The sequence below is a fragment of the Pristis pectinata genome, chromosome 9, assembly GCF_009764475.1.
Source record: "Pristis pectinata isolate sPriPec2 chromosome 9, sPriPec2.1.pri, whole genome shotgun sequence".
Taxonomy (NCBI): domain Eukaryota; kingdom Metazoa; phylum Chordata; class Chondrichthyes; order Rhinopristiformes; family Pristidae; genus Pristis; species Pristis pectinata.
Genome location: NC_067413.1, coordinates 62,693,970 through 62,708,946, shown reverse-complemented (window position 1 = coordinate 62,708,946; position 14,977 = coordinate 62,693,970). Strand labels below are relative to the sequence as shown.

General features: G+C 40.8%; 1 protein-coding gene across 1 annotated transcript; it reads left to right on the top strand.

The window, feature by feature from the left end:
* Positions 1–7,450: 7,450 nt before the first annotated feature.
* Positions 7,451–9,483, top strand: LOC127574297 (fatty acid-binding protein, heart-like). The gene is made up of 4 exons (XM_052023189.1): positions 7,451–7,611; positions 8,084–8,256; positions 8,348–8,449; positions 8,680–9,483. The coding sequence occupies exons 1-4, from the start codon at positions 7,539–7,541 to the stop codon at positions 8,734–8,736; spliced, it is 405 nt and encodes a 134-aa protein (XP_051879149.1). The 5' UTR covers positions 7,451–7,538; the 3' UTR covers positions 8,737–9,483.
* The last annotated feature ends 5,494 nt before the right edge of the window (positions 9,484–14,977 follow it).

Here is a 14,977-nt window from a genome sequence, read left to right as displayed (position 1 = left end):
CAGATCAGGATCACCAGATTTGTGTGCAGCAGTCCTCTCCTTCAGTCGGGAGTGGATCTCCCGGTTCATCCACGGTTTCCTGTTTGGGAACACCCGTATTGTCTTCTTTGGTACACAGTCCTCCACACACTTTCTGATAAAATCTGTGATGGTGGTGGCACACTCATCAAGGCTGGCAGCTGATCCTTTGAACATGGACCAGTCCACTGTCTCAAAGCAGTCATGTAGGAGCTCGTCTGCTTCCTCAGACCAGCACTGCACAACTCTCTGTACTGGATCCTCCCATTTCAGTTTTTTTGTATGCAGGGAGAAGGAGCACAACCTGGTGGTCTGATTTCCCAAAGTGAGGACGAGGGATGGCTCGAAAAGCATCTTTGATGGTTGTATAGCAGTGGTCAAGGGTGTTGGCGCCCCTGATGGAGCAGGAGATGTGCTGATGGTACTTTGGTAACTCTTGAGGTTGGCCTGATTGAAGTTACCTGGGATGATGAAGAGGGCCTCAGGGTATCCTGTCTCAAGGTTGTTGACCACGGAGTATAGCTTATTGAGTGCAGACTTCATGTCTATCTGTGGTGGGATGTAGACTGCCATCAGGATAGCTGAAGCGAACTCCCTTGGCAGATAGAATGGTCGACTCTTCACCGTTAGATATTCCAGGCTGGGTGAGCAGGACCTTGCCAGGACTGTCATGTCCGAGCACCATAAGTTATAAATTAAGAAGCAGACCCCTCCGCCTTTAACTTTGCCTGAGGACGCTGTATGGTCCATTCGATGAATTGAGAAGCCCTCAGGTTGAATAGCACAGGCAGGTGAGGCAGGTGTAAGCCACATTTCAGTGAGACATAGTACACAACAGTCCCTCAGTTCTCTTTGGTAGGTCAGTCTTGCCCTTAGTTCATCAACTTTGTTCTCAATGGACTGGACGTTAGCTAGTAATATGCTGGGGAGGGGGGTCTTGTATTTGCGTTGTTTCAGCCTGGTCTGCAGCCCAGCCCTCTTGCCATGCTTCCAAGATAGGCAGCGGCAACTCTTCGGTCCTGAAGTGGAGCCACCAGGTAAGTTATAGTTAAGGGTCAGACCTGTAAGACCTGGAGTGTACTCCCCTGGACTGGATGGTAAGTAACTTCTCCTTGCTAGACTTTGAAGACCTGGAGTGGGTTCACCTGGACTGGAAGGTAAGTGACTGCCAGTGAACAGACTTGGAAGACCTGGAGTAGATCCACCTGGACTGGGAGGTAAGCTTGGAAGACCTGGAGTGGATACTGCTCCGGGCAGGAGGGCTGATGTTAGGGAATGTAGTATTAGGCAAATTCCTAATAACAGATGTGATGGGATGAATGGTTTGAAGTGTTTGTATTTTAATGTTAGGACTATTATGGGCAAGAGTGATAAACTTAGAGCATGGAAATATGATGTTGTGGCCATCATAGAGACATGGTTGAGGGAGGGACAGGAATGGTTGATCGATGTACCAGGGTTTCAAAGTTTTAGGAAGAATAGAGAGGGAGGTAAAAGAGGGGGAGGAGTTGCAATACTAATTAGAGATAATATATCAGCTGCACTCTAGGGAGACCTAATGGAGGGCTCGGACACAGAGTCTATATGGGTAGAACTCAGGAATAGGAAGGGTGCAATCACTCTTTTGGGGGTGTGCTATAGACCTCCCAAAAGCCACCGGGACATTGGGGAACAGATATGCAAACAGATTAGGGAAATGAGTAAAAATTACAGGGTTGTGGACTTCCCTGATATAAATTGGGACCTTTTTAGTGCAAGGGGGTTAGATGGGGCAGAATTTGTTAGGTGTATCCAGGAGGAGTTCAACAGGGACAGTCCAACAGGGGGTGAGGCTATTCTGACCTTGTATTGGGTAATGAGCCTGGCCAGGTGATTCACCTATCAGTGGGTGAACAATTGGGGAACAGTGACCACTGCTCATTAACTTTCAGGATAGCTACAGATAAGGATAGGTATGGGGCTAGCAGGTGGGTTTTAAATTGGAGCAGGGCTAATTATAAAGGCATAAGGCAGGAACTAGGTAAACTGGGAACACCTTTTTGCTGGCAAGTCCACGTCGAACATGTGGAAAGTGTTTAAGGATCAAATACACAGGGTACAGGATAGGTATGTCCTGATTAGAAGGAAGGACATAAATGGCAAAATAAAGGAACCTTGGATGTCCAGAAAAGTGATGAACTTAGTCAAGAAAAAAAAGGACAGGTATGTAGAGCTTTGGAAGTTAGGATCAGACAGAGCACTTGAGGACTATAAAGAAGTTAGAAATGAACTCAAGAAAAGAATTAGGAAAGCCAGGAGAGGCCATGAAAAGTCCACAGCAAATACAATCAAGGAGAATCCAAAGGCATTCTATACCTATGTAAGGAATAAGAGGATAATGAGGGAAAGGGTAGGACCACTTAAGGATGAAGAAGGGAATCTATGTTTGGATGCAGAAGATGTGGGTGAGGTTCTGAATGAGTATTTCTCTTCAGTATTTACCCAGGAAAGGGACATGCCGGACGCAGAAATTGGAAATGAGGGCATAAACATGTTAGGGCATTTTGAGGTCAAGGAGGAGATAGTGTTAGGTCTCCTAAACAGCATCAAGGTGGATAGGTCCCCGGGGCCCGATGGGATATACTCCAGGTTACTGAGGGAGGCGAGATGGGAAATTGCTGGGGCCTTGACCAGTACCTTTGTGTCATCTTTGACCACGGGTGAAGTCCCCGAGGACTGGCGGGTGGCTAATGTTGTTCCTCTATTTAAGAAAGGAACAAGGGAAAACCCAGGGAACTATAGACCAGTGAGTCTCAAGTCTGTTGTAGGGAAATTGCAGGAGAAAATTCTTAGTGATAGGATATACGAGCATCTGGAATCCAATGACTTAATTAGGGAAAGCCAGCATAGCTTTGTGCAGGGCAGGTCCTGTCTTATTAACCTGGTTGAGTTTTTTGACAAGGTGATGAGAGGGATTGATGAGGGTAGAGCTGTGGATGTCATCTATCTGGACTTCAGTAAGGCATTTGAAAAGGTCCCACTAATAGGTTGATCAAGAAAGTTTGAATGCATGGGGTCAGTGGAGAATTAGCTGTGTTGATCCAGAACTGGCTTGCCTACAGAAGACAGAGAATGGTGGTTGAAGGTACTTATTCGGGCTGGAGGCCTGTGAGTAGTGGTGTTCCGCAGGGATCCGTACTGGGACCTCTACTGTTTGTGATGTACATAAATGACCTGGATGAGTATGTTGATGGGTAGGTTAGTAAGTTTGCAGACAATACCAAGATTGGTGGATCTGTGAATAGTGTAGAAGACTAGCGACGGATACAGCGTGATATAGATCAGTTACAGATGTGGGCAGAGAAATGGCAGATGGAGTTTAACCTGGATAAATGTGAGGTGTTTCACCTTGGTAGGACTAATGTCAAGAGGCAGCACACTCTGAAGGGCAAGACCCTTAACAGTGTTGAAGTGCAGAGAGACCTTGGGTGCAAGTCCATGGCTCATTGAAAGTGGCTACACAGGTAGATAGGGTGGTTAAGAAGGCTTATGGAATGCTTGCTTTCATTAATTGAGGTATTGAGTATAGGAGTCAAGAAGTTACGGTGCATCTCCTTAGAACATTGGTTAGGCTGCATTTAGAGTATTGTGAGAAATTCTGGTCACCTCACTATAGGAAAGATGTCAAGGCCTTAGGGTGCAAAGGAGGTTTAGTAGGATACTGCCTGGGTTGGAGGGCATGTGCTATCAGGAGAGGCTGAACAAACTTGGCCTCTTTTCTCTGGTGCAGTGTGGGCTGTGGGCTGAGGGCTGATCTATTGGAAGTGTATAAAATTATGAGGGGCATAGATAGGGTGGACAAGCAATATCTTTTTCCCATTATTGAGTGATCCAATACCAGATGGCATGCATTTAAGGTGAGAGGGGGTAGGTTCAGAACAGACGTGAGGGGTATGTTTTTTACTCAGAGTGGTGGATGCCTGGAATGCATTGCCTGATAGGGTGGTGGAGGCAAACTCATTGGGAGCTTTTAAGAGAGGCTTGGATGGGCACATGAATGAGAGGAAAATGGAGGGATATGAGCAATCTGTAGGTAGGAGGGATTAGCTATGTCAGCACAACATTGAGCTGAAGGGCCCGTTCTGTGCTGTACTGTTCTATGTTCTAAGTGTGGGTCTGATAAGTTATTAGAAAACACCAATGAATAAGAAATAATTGTATATATTTTATGTACCACATGTTGGACTAAATATATTAAATCGATTGGAATATTTGATATATTGCATTATAAGGCATGTGCAACAGTGAAGTAATGTAGTTAACGCTTGTCATATATAGTCCTCCTACAGCTCAAAAAAGGATTCAGGAGCTAAGATGATATATTAATATTTATGATTCCAGTTTAATTTCAGCAGCCTAGTTGTACAGGGCGGCCAGTCAAGCAAACATTTGTTTGCCCTACATGGCCATGTTTTCCTGTGGAGGAAAAGCTTAAAATGGTCAAAACTATTTGTGGGCTTCATGGGTGAGATTTGTGCCACTTAGCAGTGTGATTGCAGAGGAAATGAAGTTATTTGTTATAAAACATAGTCTAACGTATATTGAATATATGGACCTTGTACCTGATTTTATTGACCATCACTAAATTACATGCAATTAGCGAAAAAGATTGTTGATTTTGAACATACCTGAATAGTAAATGGCATGATTATGTTCATACGCTAAAGCTATGCCTGCTCAGCAGAAAAAGATGTTTGCATGATAATACATGGTGACTTTCCTGTATGTCTCAATATTGTATTATGGTGCTCTGAGGTCTGAGATATTGTTGGTGGATACTCAGTTGCCAAATTGATAGCATTTGTCATAATTTCTCACTTAACAGAGTGTGTCAAGGAAGGCTGGCATCCTTCATCTCTGTACAGACCACAGCAGATGTGGATACTTGATGCACAAATTGAAAATTAAATCTTCTCCAGCATGAAACTATGATCACCCAGGAACAGCTTACAGAAGACTTAACAATACATTGCTCAATCCATAAACATAATAGTACATCAGCAGTGCACTCTCCCAACCATGGCACAATAAATAGGCTTAAACATCAAGATGTGAAATTGTGTTTATTCTTCTACAGCTACATCAGCCATCCAAAAGCAGAAATGTTGTATCTGTTGCTATGGCAAAAACTGGAAATGCAACTAAATTGCCTGTGTTATTGACCAGTGGATTTGTAAATGTCCTCCAGGGTGTGCACTTGTACAGCAGATAAGGAGATCTTTTGTTCCATTATCTGTTCAGTCAGCAAAAATGATACATTGTTAAATTGAACCGCATTTCATTCAGAAGTAGTTATACTCAGAGTATTCATGAGAATAGCTTCTTATTGTTAATAAGTTATTTTATGGACAATGATAAATACTTTTCAACCTTTACCTTTCAGAATGATTTTTCAGTGTGTGCTTATTGTTAAAGCTTGTGTTCATTTGACAAAGAACATTAATAATTGATAGATACTAGTTTAATATTCCATGGCATTGAACAAGTTGGTTAAAGAATATGTCAGCCCCTTACTCATACCTTTGTCAGACATTTGGGTATGTCAGATAGGGATCGAACACTTGTTTCGGGACTGGCTGCCTAGTTTATCCAAAGTGCTTTGCTCAGTTTATTTTTTCAACAGTACCATGGCATGCTATCTTTATATAACCCTGCAGAGATGCTAATATACCATGTTCCAATAAGCATCTTTGCAGGGGCTATTAGAGATGCCCCACAGTAAGGCAATGTTTTGATGCTAGAAGAAGGTGTCCTGCCGGGTCCCATAATTACCCTGCCGCCCACCATCAGCCTGAAGCAACTTCCCTTTTCAGGTAATAGCTGCAAGATTATCTTATTGATGTTGGCAAGACTCCAACCATGATTCACATTGGGTGTGCACAGCTTACTGGTAGTTTGGAAGTGAGGACCAAGTCTCAACTTGCAGTGTCTTGGGCCTTCGTACTAACGTGTGCAGCACTTTGAATCATTTTGAAACTAACACCTTCACTGCAGGAATGAGACTTAAACTCTCTGTTGCACAAATTTAATCCATCAAAACAGAACTTTTCTAAAGGTCACAAAAATATGGGTAAAGTTTAATTCGGTGAATTAAGTAGCACCTGTGGAACAAAAGTTAAAGGTTCAGGTCACCAACAGGTCATTGTCATAAACTGTTAACTTTGTTTCTCTCTCAACAGATGCTGCTTTACCTGCTGCATTTGTGGATGTAATGTTTCAGGTTAATGATCTTAGAAGTTAACTTGTTTGTTTCCATTTGATGATGCCTGACCGCCAAAGTTTTTCCAACATTTTGCTATTTTTCTGCGAGATTTCCAGCATCTGCAGAATTTTGTGTTTGAAACATTAACAAACATTAAATTAAAGCAGAACTCTGACAGAGATTCCCCACCTCCCTAATCCTCCTTATCAGAGAAGGTAAAAGTATAAGACTTGTCTACAATTAGAAAACTGGGGGCCTTACAAGCTAAGTAGGTAAATCCTCTATTTGTTGCTCCTGTCATTTTACGCTTGCTTCCAAATAGTCTCATGAGAATTTTTATGCATGACTGAACTGTTGGAAATAAAAGGTGGGATCTTTAAAGTCAACGTCGAGTTTATTGTCATATGCACAAGTACATGTATACACAGGAGCAACGAAAACCTTGCTTGCAGCAGCATCACAGGAACATAGCATCATTTCAGCAGCATTCACAATAAAACATAAATTTGACACTATAAATTAGGTATTCAAGAGAAGTTCTTACAATTATAATACTCAACACTAATATAAAGATATTGTAGGATCAGACAAATGCAGTTCAAAACAAAATAAATATATAACCTTCACTCACAAGATCTTTCACGCAAATTAACCACATTACTTTGCTTTAAATTGCATGATCCTGCAGCCTCTCTTCCATCAGCACTGAATAGGGAAATATAGATACCAGCGACAGTACTGGGGAAAAAGAGAGGCTCATTTGAGAAGTTTGTCCCACGTTTTCTCAACCAGTGCTGTGCTGGATGAGAGCGATCACAGTCACCTGTCGTGCAATCATTTCATCATATCAATTGCCTCACCCTGCATCGCCAAAAGTCTCCCCCAAACAAGTAAGTTTTTCAATCGCAATCCCCGTAACTGTTCTTTAGAAACTCCACCTTCCTGAACCATGTTCTGGAAAGGGCATTTTAAGCACAGATATCACTAACGGTTCTGTGCACAGTCTTCCAGCTAATTTTTCGTGTGTGTGTGTCTGTGTGTGTGTCTGTCTTTGTATCCGCATATTACTTCTCTCTGACTTCACATTTGCAATCACTATTGATCTTTTTTTAGCCTTGCTTGCCGCTTACATATACACTGCTGATCCCCTGACGTTTCCACTGAGGATTGGTTTGAGTGTTTTTGCACGTGGTTCTGGGTTTAAAAGCTGCAGAGCCGCTACAGCAGCTGCAAAGTCATTTTCCAGCGGCGGTCTGAACATAGCGGTGTTGCTGCAGAAATGGTTGACGCGTTTCTAGGAAAATGGCATTTAATCAACACGGAGAATTTTGACGCCTACATGGTTAAATTAGGTGAGGATTCTGCTCCTCTTATGTACATAATTTATGCTTCCCTTCCCCCGTATAATGTGAGGAGCCGGATCGCCTTGTGCCGGTTTTAGCGGATCTCTGTGTGTAACTTGTCTATTAGGTCACCAAGATGAAATCGTGGGCGATGCACTAAGAAATTCCACCACTTTGCACCCCCCCCCCCCCAAATCTGCGATGCGAGAGGAATTACATAGAGATTTTGCTTTTTTGCTGTGTAATTGCACCCAAAGTAGTAAAGGTGAATTGGTGCAGGGAACCCGGAATCGAACGCCTGATATTCCATTCCGAACCCCCTCCTCGTCTAAATTCTAATTGAAATTCGTAGAAACCCGGTTGACTCATGGCTAAGCTCATCGAAGTGGCAGCGTTACTGCAAATCCCTGTTCCATATGCAGCAAGCGGCACCGCCGCTGTCGGTAACATTAAGTCTCTTATCATTTACCTTTCCTTTCAGGAGTGGGTGTGGCACTAAGGAATTTAGCTAAAATGGCTAAGCCCACAACTACAATTTCCAAGGACGGCGATACAATCATCCTAGCAACCGACAGCACCATAAAAAGCACAAAGATTTGTTTCAAGCTCGGGGAGGAGTTTGATGAGACCACCGCTGACAGTAGGAAAACGAAGGTGCGTGAACAACTAACCTTGCTGAGCGTTGTAATTTGCATGGTAGCTGATTTATCGAGGTAAATGTCCCTCTCTTTCACATCCGCAACAGACCACAGTGGTAATGGATAAAGGCAAAATGGTCCAAACACAACGGTGGGATGGAAAAGAAACAACCCTGGTTAGAGAACTGAAGGATGATAAGCTAATATTGGTAAGGACTTCTGCACAACATTAAATTTGAATTGTGGTTTTTTGGTGGAAAGTAACTTTTTTGGTGGTGTTCGTTTTTAATTACATGTGTTTATAATGAGTGAGTGTCACTAATCGCATTAGTATAGTGAGTCAAAACAATCTATGCATTTAAAATTGTAATTTAGTCCTGTAATAATTGACCACCATGATGTGTACATATAACTGATTATTGTGTCCTTTGTAAATCAGACTTGTACCATGGGAGATGTGGTGTGCACCAGAACCTATCAGAAGGGAAATTGTTGACCTGGAACAAGGAGTGGATTGGCTGTTTTCAATGAACCACACTTGCTGCTTTTCTACTGGAGTTTCCCTTGGTATTTTGTATAACTAGGACTGTTCTTTTCATGGCATTTTTGGTTTAAAATTTGTAGACCTTGCACTTTTTTTTAAAGTAAACTTCATGGGTTAATCTGGGATTTTATAAATGACTTTAAACCAATGTAATTGTATGCATTCACTGATGAAACTGCATTATGGAGGCATTAAACCCTTTGTGTGAGACAGGCACAGACTTCCATGACCAAAAAGTATCATGACCTCTATGCTAATTTGTAATCATCTTGTGATATCCTTCATAGAAAATAACAACTTAATTTTGGATATAACCAAGATAACATGAGGGATTTTAATTCTGGGATGTAATCACTCTAAGTCTATGCAAGATGTTCCCAGATGCATATGATAAAACAATAAATATTGCTCAGCAGTGGGCAATTAAGATGTCAAGTATTTACTTAGCCTATTAACTGTTTTATTGCAATGTATGTTTCATAATTAAACAATTATAAATTGCTCACTGTTATGCTACTGGCCTACCTAAAATTCTTATTCCCAAAGTTGCTGGCAAACCCTTACAATTTTTCAGTGTTATGAAAGTTGATAAACTGTAGAGCCAATGAAGTTGGTGCAAAAAGAATGGTCCTGTGTACAAACAGTGCAAAAAAAAAAGCCAAATCTGTGCAGCTCTAATAAAATTTATGTACAAAGCAAGATTAGTCTGATTCTCCTTGATATCGAGAATTATTGGCTTCACTGTTCAATGGTTAGGATGGGGAAGAAAAGCCATATTTAAAATGTGACTATATTGGTTAGTGCCAGATTGATTTGGTCAGAAAGTGTTGCATTTTACAATTTTAAAATTGCACTTCAATGTTAAATTAGGTGTTATGTTCATGCAAAATTGTCTGTGTTGTATGTACCTGCATAAGCCTGCAAGTTGCAGTTGCTAATTGGGGCTTGATTATTGTAACAATGGCTTTTACTTTGCACAAAGTCAAATGATCTTTGGTACAATAATTAGTAACCTGCTAACCCCTTGTATCTGAAATCAAATGTGGTGCAGCTTTAATATTTTTTGGCGGGGGAGCTAATTAGATCACTTTAATATCTTCCTTTGTACAGAGGATGATTCCATCAAGTAGAATTTTTTTCAATTTTACCTGGGCTTGATAGTACACTTGGAAGTGCTACCTTGAAGGTGGCCAGTCTCCTACATGGAATTGAGTAATCTTGGTATAACCCAAATTGAGCATCAGGGAGCAGTTATTGGTGAGTAATTAACAGTGGTATTGTCAACAATACCTTCCATTAACAATGTCTCTCATCACTAATAAGTAGACAGACTTTGCATTGTAATTATCCTTTTTGTGCACAAAGTATGTCTGGGCAATTTTGCATGTTGACAAGTTGATGCTGGTGCTGTGACAGTAATACACACCAGTTTGGCTGGAAGTACAACTTGTTCTAGAGTGCAAGTCTTCAGTATTTTATCTTGCCCCTTTGCCTCTTTTCTATCCTAAACTCGCAACCATTTCTTTAATGTGTTCCAAATTGAGTTGAAGGCAGGCCTCTGTGGTGGGGAGGATCTCTGAAGAAAGCCAAGGGGATCACTCACTTGACATTTCCAGTTGAAGATTGACAATGTTAGGGCCAAGTGTTTTGCAATGAGAATGTTCCTGGAACTATCTTCCATTGGCTATTTAGTTGTTCTCCACCATTAACAACTGAATATGACAGGAGTAGATTTGAAGTGTAATTTGAACCAAATATGTCAGGATTCCTTTTTCCTCAATATGGTAAATTGATCATTGTTCATCATAATATACTAAATAGTGACAAATACATAATTTTTCAGGTTATCTGTTTATATAATGGTGCCACAAGTGTTCTAGTGCTTGGGTATTTAACTTGCTTTATAAACCTACTCTTAACTAGCTTAATTATCAGCTATTTTTGTAAGATTGAATTTTTGATGGTTTTGGAGCATTTATTTCAGTTTGTTGCAGGTGTATGAAACTAATGTCATTCAGTTTCTATGCTACTGGCTCTGTGGAATTGGCACCAAACAGCAGTTTGCTGTTTAGAGTAGAGGACACTATTCTAAGCTCTTATGGAAGGGGTTTATCAGGGACACAGGAAAAGATGTGCTTAAAACCTCTTTGAAATGCACCATCCTTCTGATTCCTGGGAATCTCTAGCCCATGACTGCTCACTGGAGGAGCAGCATTTGGGATGGTGTTGAGAACCTTGTGTCTATATAGCAGGAGGGCACAAAGCCCTGTGGAAAGAGTGCACCATCTCACCTATGCCTCCTGACCTATCTGTGGTGGAGTCTGCAGTTCCCATATTGGTCTTGCCTACTACAGCATCCACCACCCATACATGAAGCTGTCCTCAATGCTAAGGGACTAAAGAAAATGAAGACTCCACAGGGTGATTCTTTTATAAGGACTTTCTTCAGATTCATTTAAAGTTCAAAAATGCATGTGGCCTTTTTTGGGGAAAAATATGGCCTTGTATTGTCCTTTTCAATAAACTTGGATCATTCAGATATTTCATGAAGGGAGTTGGCTATTGTGTAAACTTAATACTTGTGTAGCCAGATTATGATCTGGTTAAACTGTTTCCCTCAATTTACACTTTTGGGGGGGGCACTTTACAATTATCACTTGCTATTAACACTTTTAACTGTCTTAGTGTTGCATATGAATGTTTGCTAAATGCTCTTGTGCAAGGACAAGTTACATTTTTTGCCTGTAGTACTAGGAAGAGAATACCCTTGCATTAGCATATTTCAGAACAAAGTAATATTTTTGCTTGTTTTTTGTCTTAGTACATGTAGTTGGGATAAGGTAACTTCAGAAATGACTTCTTTGGAAGGTTTGGGATTCTAAATTTCACCCTGGAAGTAAAATAACATAGGGCACAGTGATTGCAAAAGACTTCAAATGTGACATGCTTTGAAAAATTTCTAAGGGAAACAATGAATTCCTCTTAAAATCATTCATTTCCCAATATAATTTGCATGTATTGTTAACCAAAGATTGGAAGTCTCCATCAAAAGCTTCCAAAGTGCAGGTTTTATTTAGGTAGTATAATTTGTGATGCATTTTAGCAGGGCCAATAAAGCTGTACTCCCAAAGTACTGAAGGACTGGTATACATGTCCAAGGATCTCTGAAGGTGGTAGCAGCAGTACAGGCAGCTAAGGTGGTTAAGAAGGCATGTAGCATATGAGCCTTTTTGGCTGGAGGAAAAGAATATAAGATCAGGTAGGTTATGGTACAATGAGATAAAGCATACAATAGCCACAGAGTACTGTGTGCTGTTATATCCCCACATGAAAGGATGTGGTTGTACCAAAGAGGGTGTGGAGAAGATTCACCAGGATGGGGTGGAGCATCTCACAAGAGGAGACATCAGACTTGTTTTCCACAGCAGTGGTGTCGACAAACAGAGGACATTAATTTTAAGCTAAGAGGTAGGAGAGTTTAGAGGGGATTTGAGGAAGACTTTTAGTTCACCCAGAGTGGTGGCAATTGGCAACAGACTGCCTGCAGGGGTGGTGGAGGCAGTGGTCAATGTTTAAGTAGCTAGCTGAGCACCTGAAGCCATGAGCCGATTGTTAGAAAATGGGATTAGTATAGATGATTGATGGCAGACATAAGCACAGATGGTCTGTTTCAATGCTGTATGTCTATAATGCCAATGTGAAAATTGATTTTTTTTCTCTCCTCAGGCAATACACTGCAGCTAAGAGGACCTGCAATTTTACATTGCATATCTGTTTTCTGCAGTAAACTAGATGCCTGCACATGTATATAAAGTCAGTTCAGCCACACTCCTTTCTGAGGGAACTACTTGAATTTCATGCTGTATTATTGAAGGGATCCAATAACTTTACCTGATATGAAATGAAGAGCAAAACCAGTTGTTTTCCTATGTGCTTGTTGTTATCCTATACTCAAAAGGCACATGGTTTGAAACAAGCAATTCAGCCCAACTGACCTTTGCTAATATTTAGGTGGTGCACAATGAGAAATGAAAACCCTCACAGTAACAGTACACCATCTACAGTCAGCCAATGGGGTTGAGAATATTAATAGATTTTCATGGCAAGATTATTAAATTAAGTATTGGGAGTTTCTTTAAAAATACAGCAAATGAGACAATAGAACACACATCCCAAACTATTTTCTGATATTAGCCTATTAAATGTGAAATTTCATACTATATCAGAAGTTGACCAAAAAACTCAATAATCAAACTAACTAGTGTAAAACAAAGTCCCACAAATAGCAGCCTAAAGATAACCAGCTAATTTACTAGAGTAAAAGTAAAAACAATGTAGGAAATACACAGTAGGTAAAGTAGCATCTGTAGAGTTCTGTTGAAGAGTCATTAATGTAACAAAACTGTTTTTCTCCACAGATGCTGCATGACCTGCTGAACATTTCCAATATTTTCTGTTTTTTGCTTTGTTTCCAGCATCTGCAGCTTTTTCTTATTTTAACTTATAAACTGATTTTGGTTAATATATAAATATCAGCCAGCCATCCAATGTTTTTGAGAAATATCATGGCATCTTTTACGCCTGCATTAGAGAGGCTGGACAGTTTAGAGTTGGCACCTTCAACATTGCAACTTTCCCTTGATGCTGCACTCAATTCAACTTAGCTTTTTATGCACAGGCCTCTGGGGTGGGACCTGCGCCTATTATTTCTGACCATGGGGGTACTGTCGTTGATCACTTATGCTGACTGCAGAGCCTGCACACACAAGAATGCTAAGTATTACAATTTGCACCAATTGAAACCCCAGTCTATCTTTCTTTTTCTCTCAGGAAATGGCTAAGACTGTAAGAAATATTTTGTATCTTTTGAGTATGGAATAAATATATGAAAATGTGTAGAGCTAGGATCTGATGATTAGGTTCTGAGTACAGTACTCTCAAACCTAACCAAGATCTTCTTGTGTTTAATATTTCTGCTTTTCAATACATTACCTTGAGCAATGAAGCCCATTGATTGGTTTATTTTGAGGTCCTTTTAATCTGCACTGACAATCTAAGTTCAGTGTAGTTACCCTCCTACTAAAGGTAGTTTATGTCACTTGGTAAGATACTGTGTGCACTATTATGAGTGCTTGTGGAACATTCCATCCAGGTGTCAGTTCTTTGTAGATGAAAGCATCTTCACAAACCCCTACAAAATATCACGCCATTCATGTCCAAGACAGATTTATTCAATCTCACTAAAAGCATGCATTGTGGATCTGAGAAGCCAGCCGGTACCTTGTGCATTGTTTCCGGCTGCTCCAGAAATATATTGGGCTGAGCAGAACTGTCCTGTCTTCTGCAAGGCAGAAATGTGTAGCAGCACTGGCATAAGTCAAACATATGGATGGAGAATGTTTATTGACATCAGCAAAGGAGAAGCTCAATACTGCATAAAAATTAAGTTGAATTATCAATGGCTTTTCCACTAACGTGTCTGTCTCCACCATCTACTCTTGGTCACTTGGGATACATCGATCACCAGATGAAAACCCAATCTTTGTCTGAACACATCCACCAAGTGTGACGAGCTGGAATGGTGTATGATAGGCATTAATCAAGCAATAGGCATTAATCAAGCAAGGAGTCATAAGCCTCTGTGGATCTACAAGTGGGTGAAGGTCCTGTGAGAGATTAAAAACATGTATTAGCATATTTGAATCAAGACTTCTAAGCTTGTCATTATGTACATGATTTATTCCTTGCTGCTGGATTCCAGTCCAGACAACTAAGTGCTGCACATTATGTGCCTGAATGAGATTGATACAGTCACCCAGTAGTTATAGCAACTTCACCTTCTGCTCTCCAAAGGCCATGCCGGTTAACTCCAGACTCCTTCCTCTGCTGATGCAAACTGAGATTATAGTTCAGTACCATCTTCAGTCCTCCGCCTCTCCCTAGCACTGACTTAATACATATGTCAGAATATAAGTGTATCTTTTATTGGATAAGATCATTAAATCATATGCACTAAATCCAGGTGAAGGGGACCAAATTTTTGTTGCTGACTCATGCAGTTATTTCCAGTGGTTTTCTTCTTCCCTTTTTTGTGAGGAAGTGGTTCCCCTGCTCTCCCTGACAGCCCACAGCTGACATATTGTGATGCATCCTTGAGCTTTCAATCTGTCTGTGCAGCCAACTCCAGGGTCCA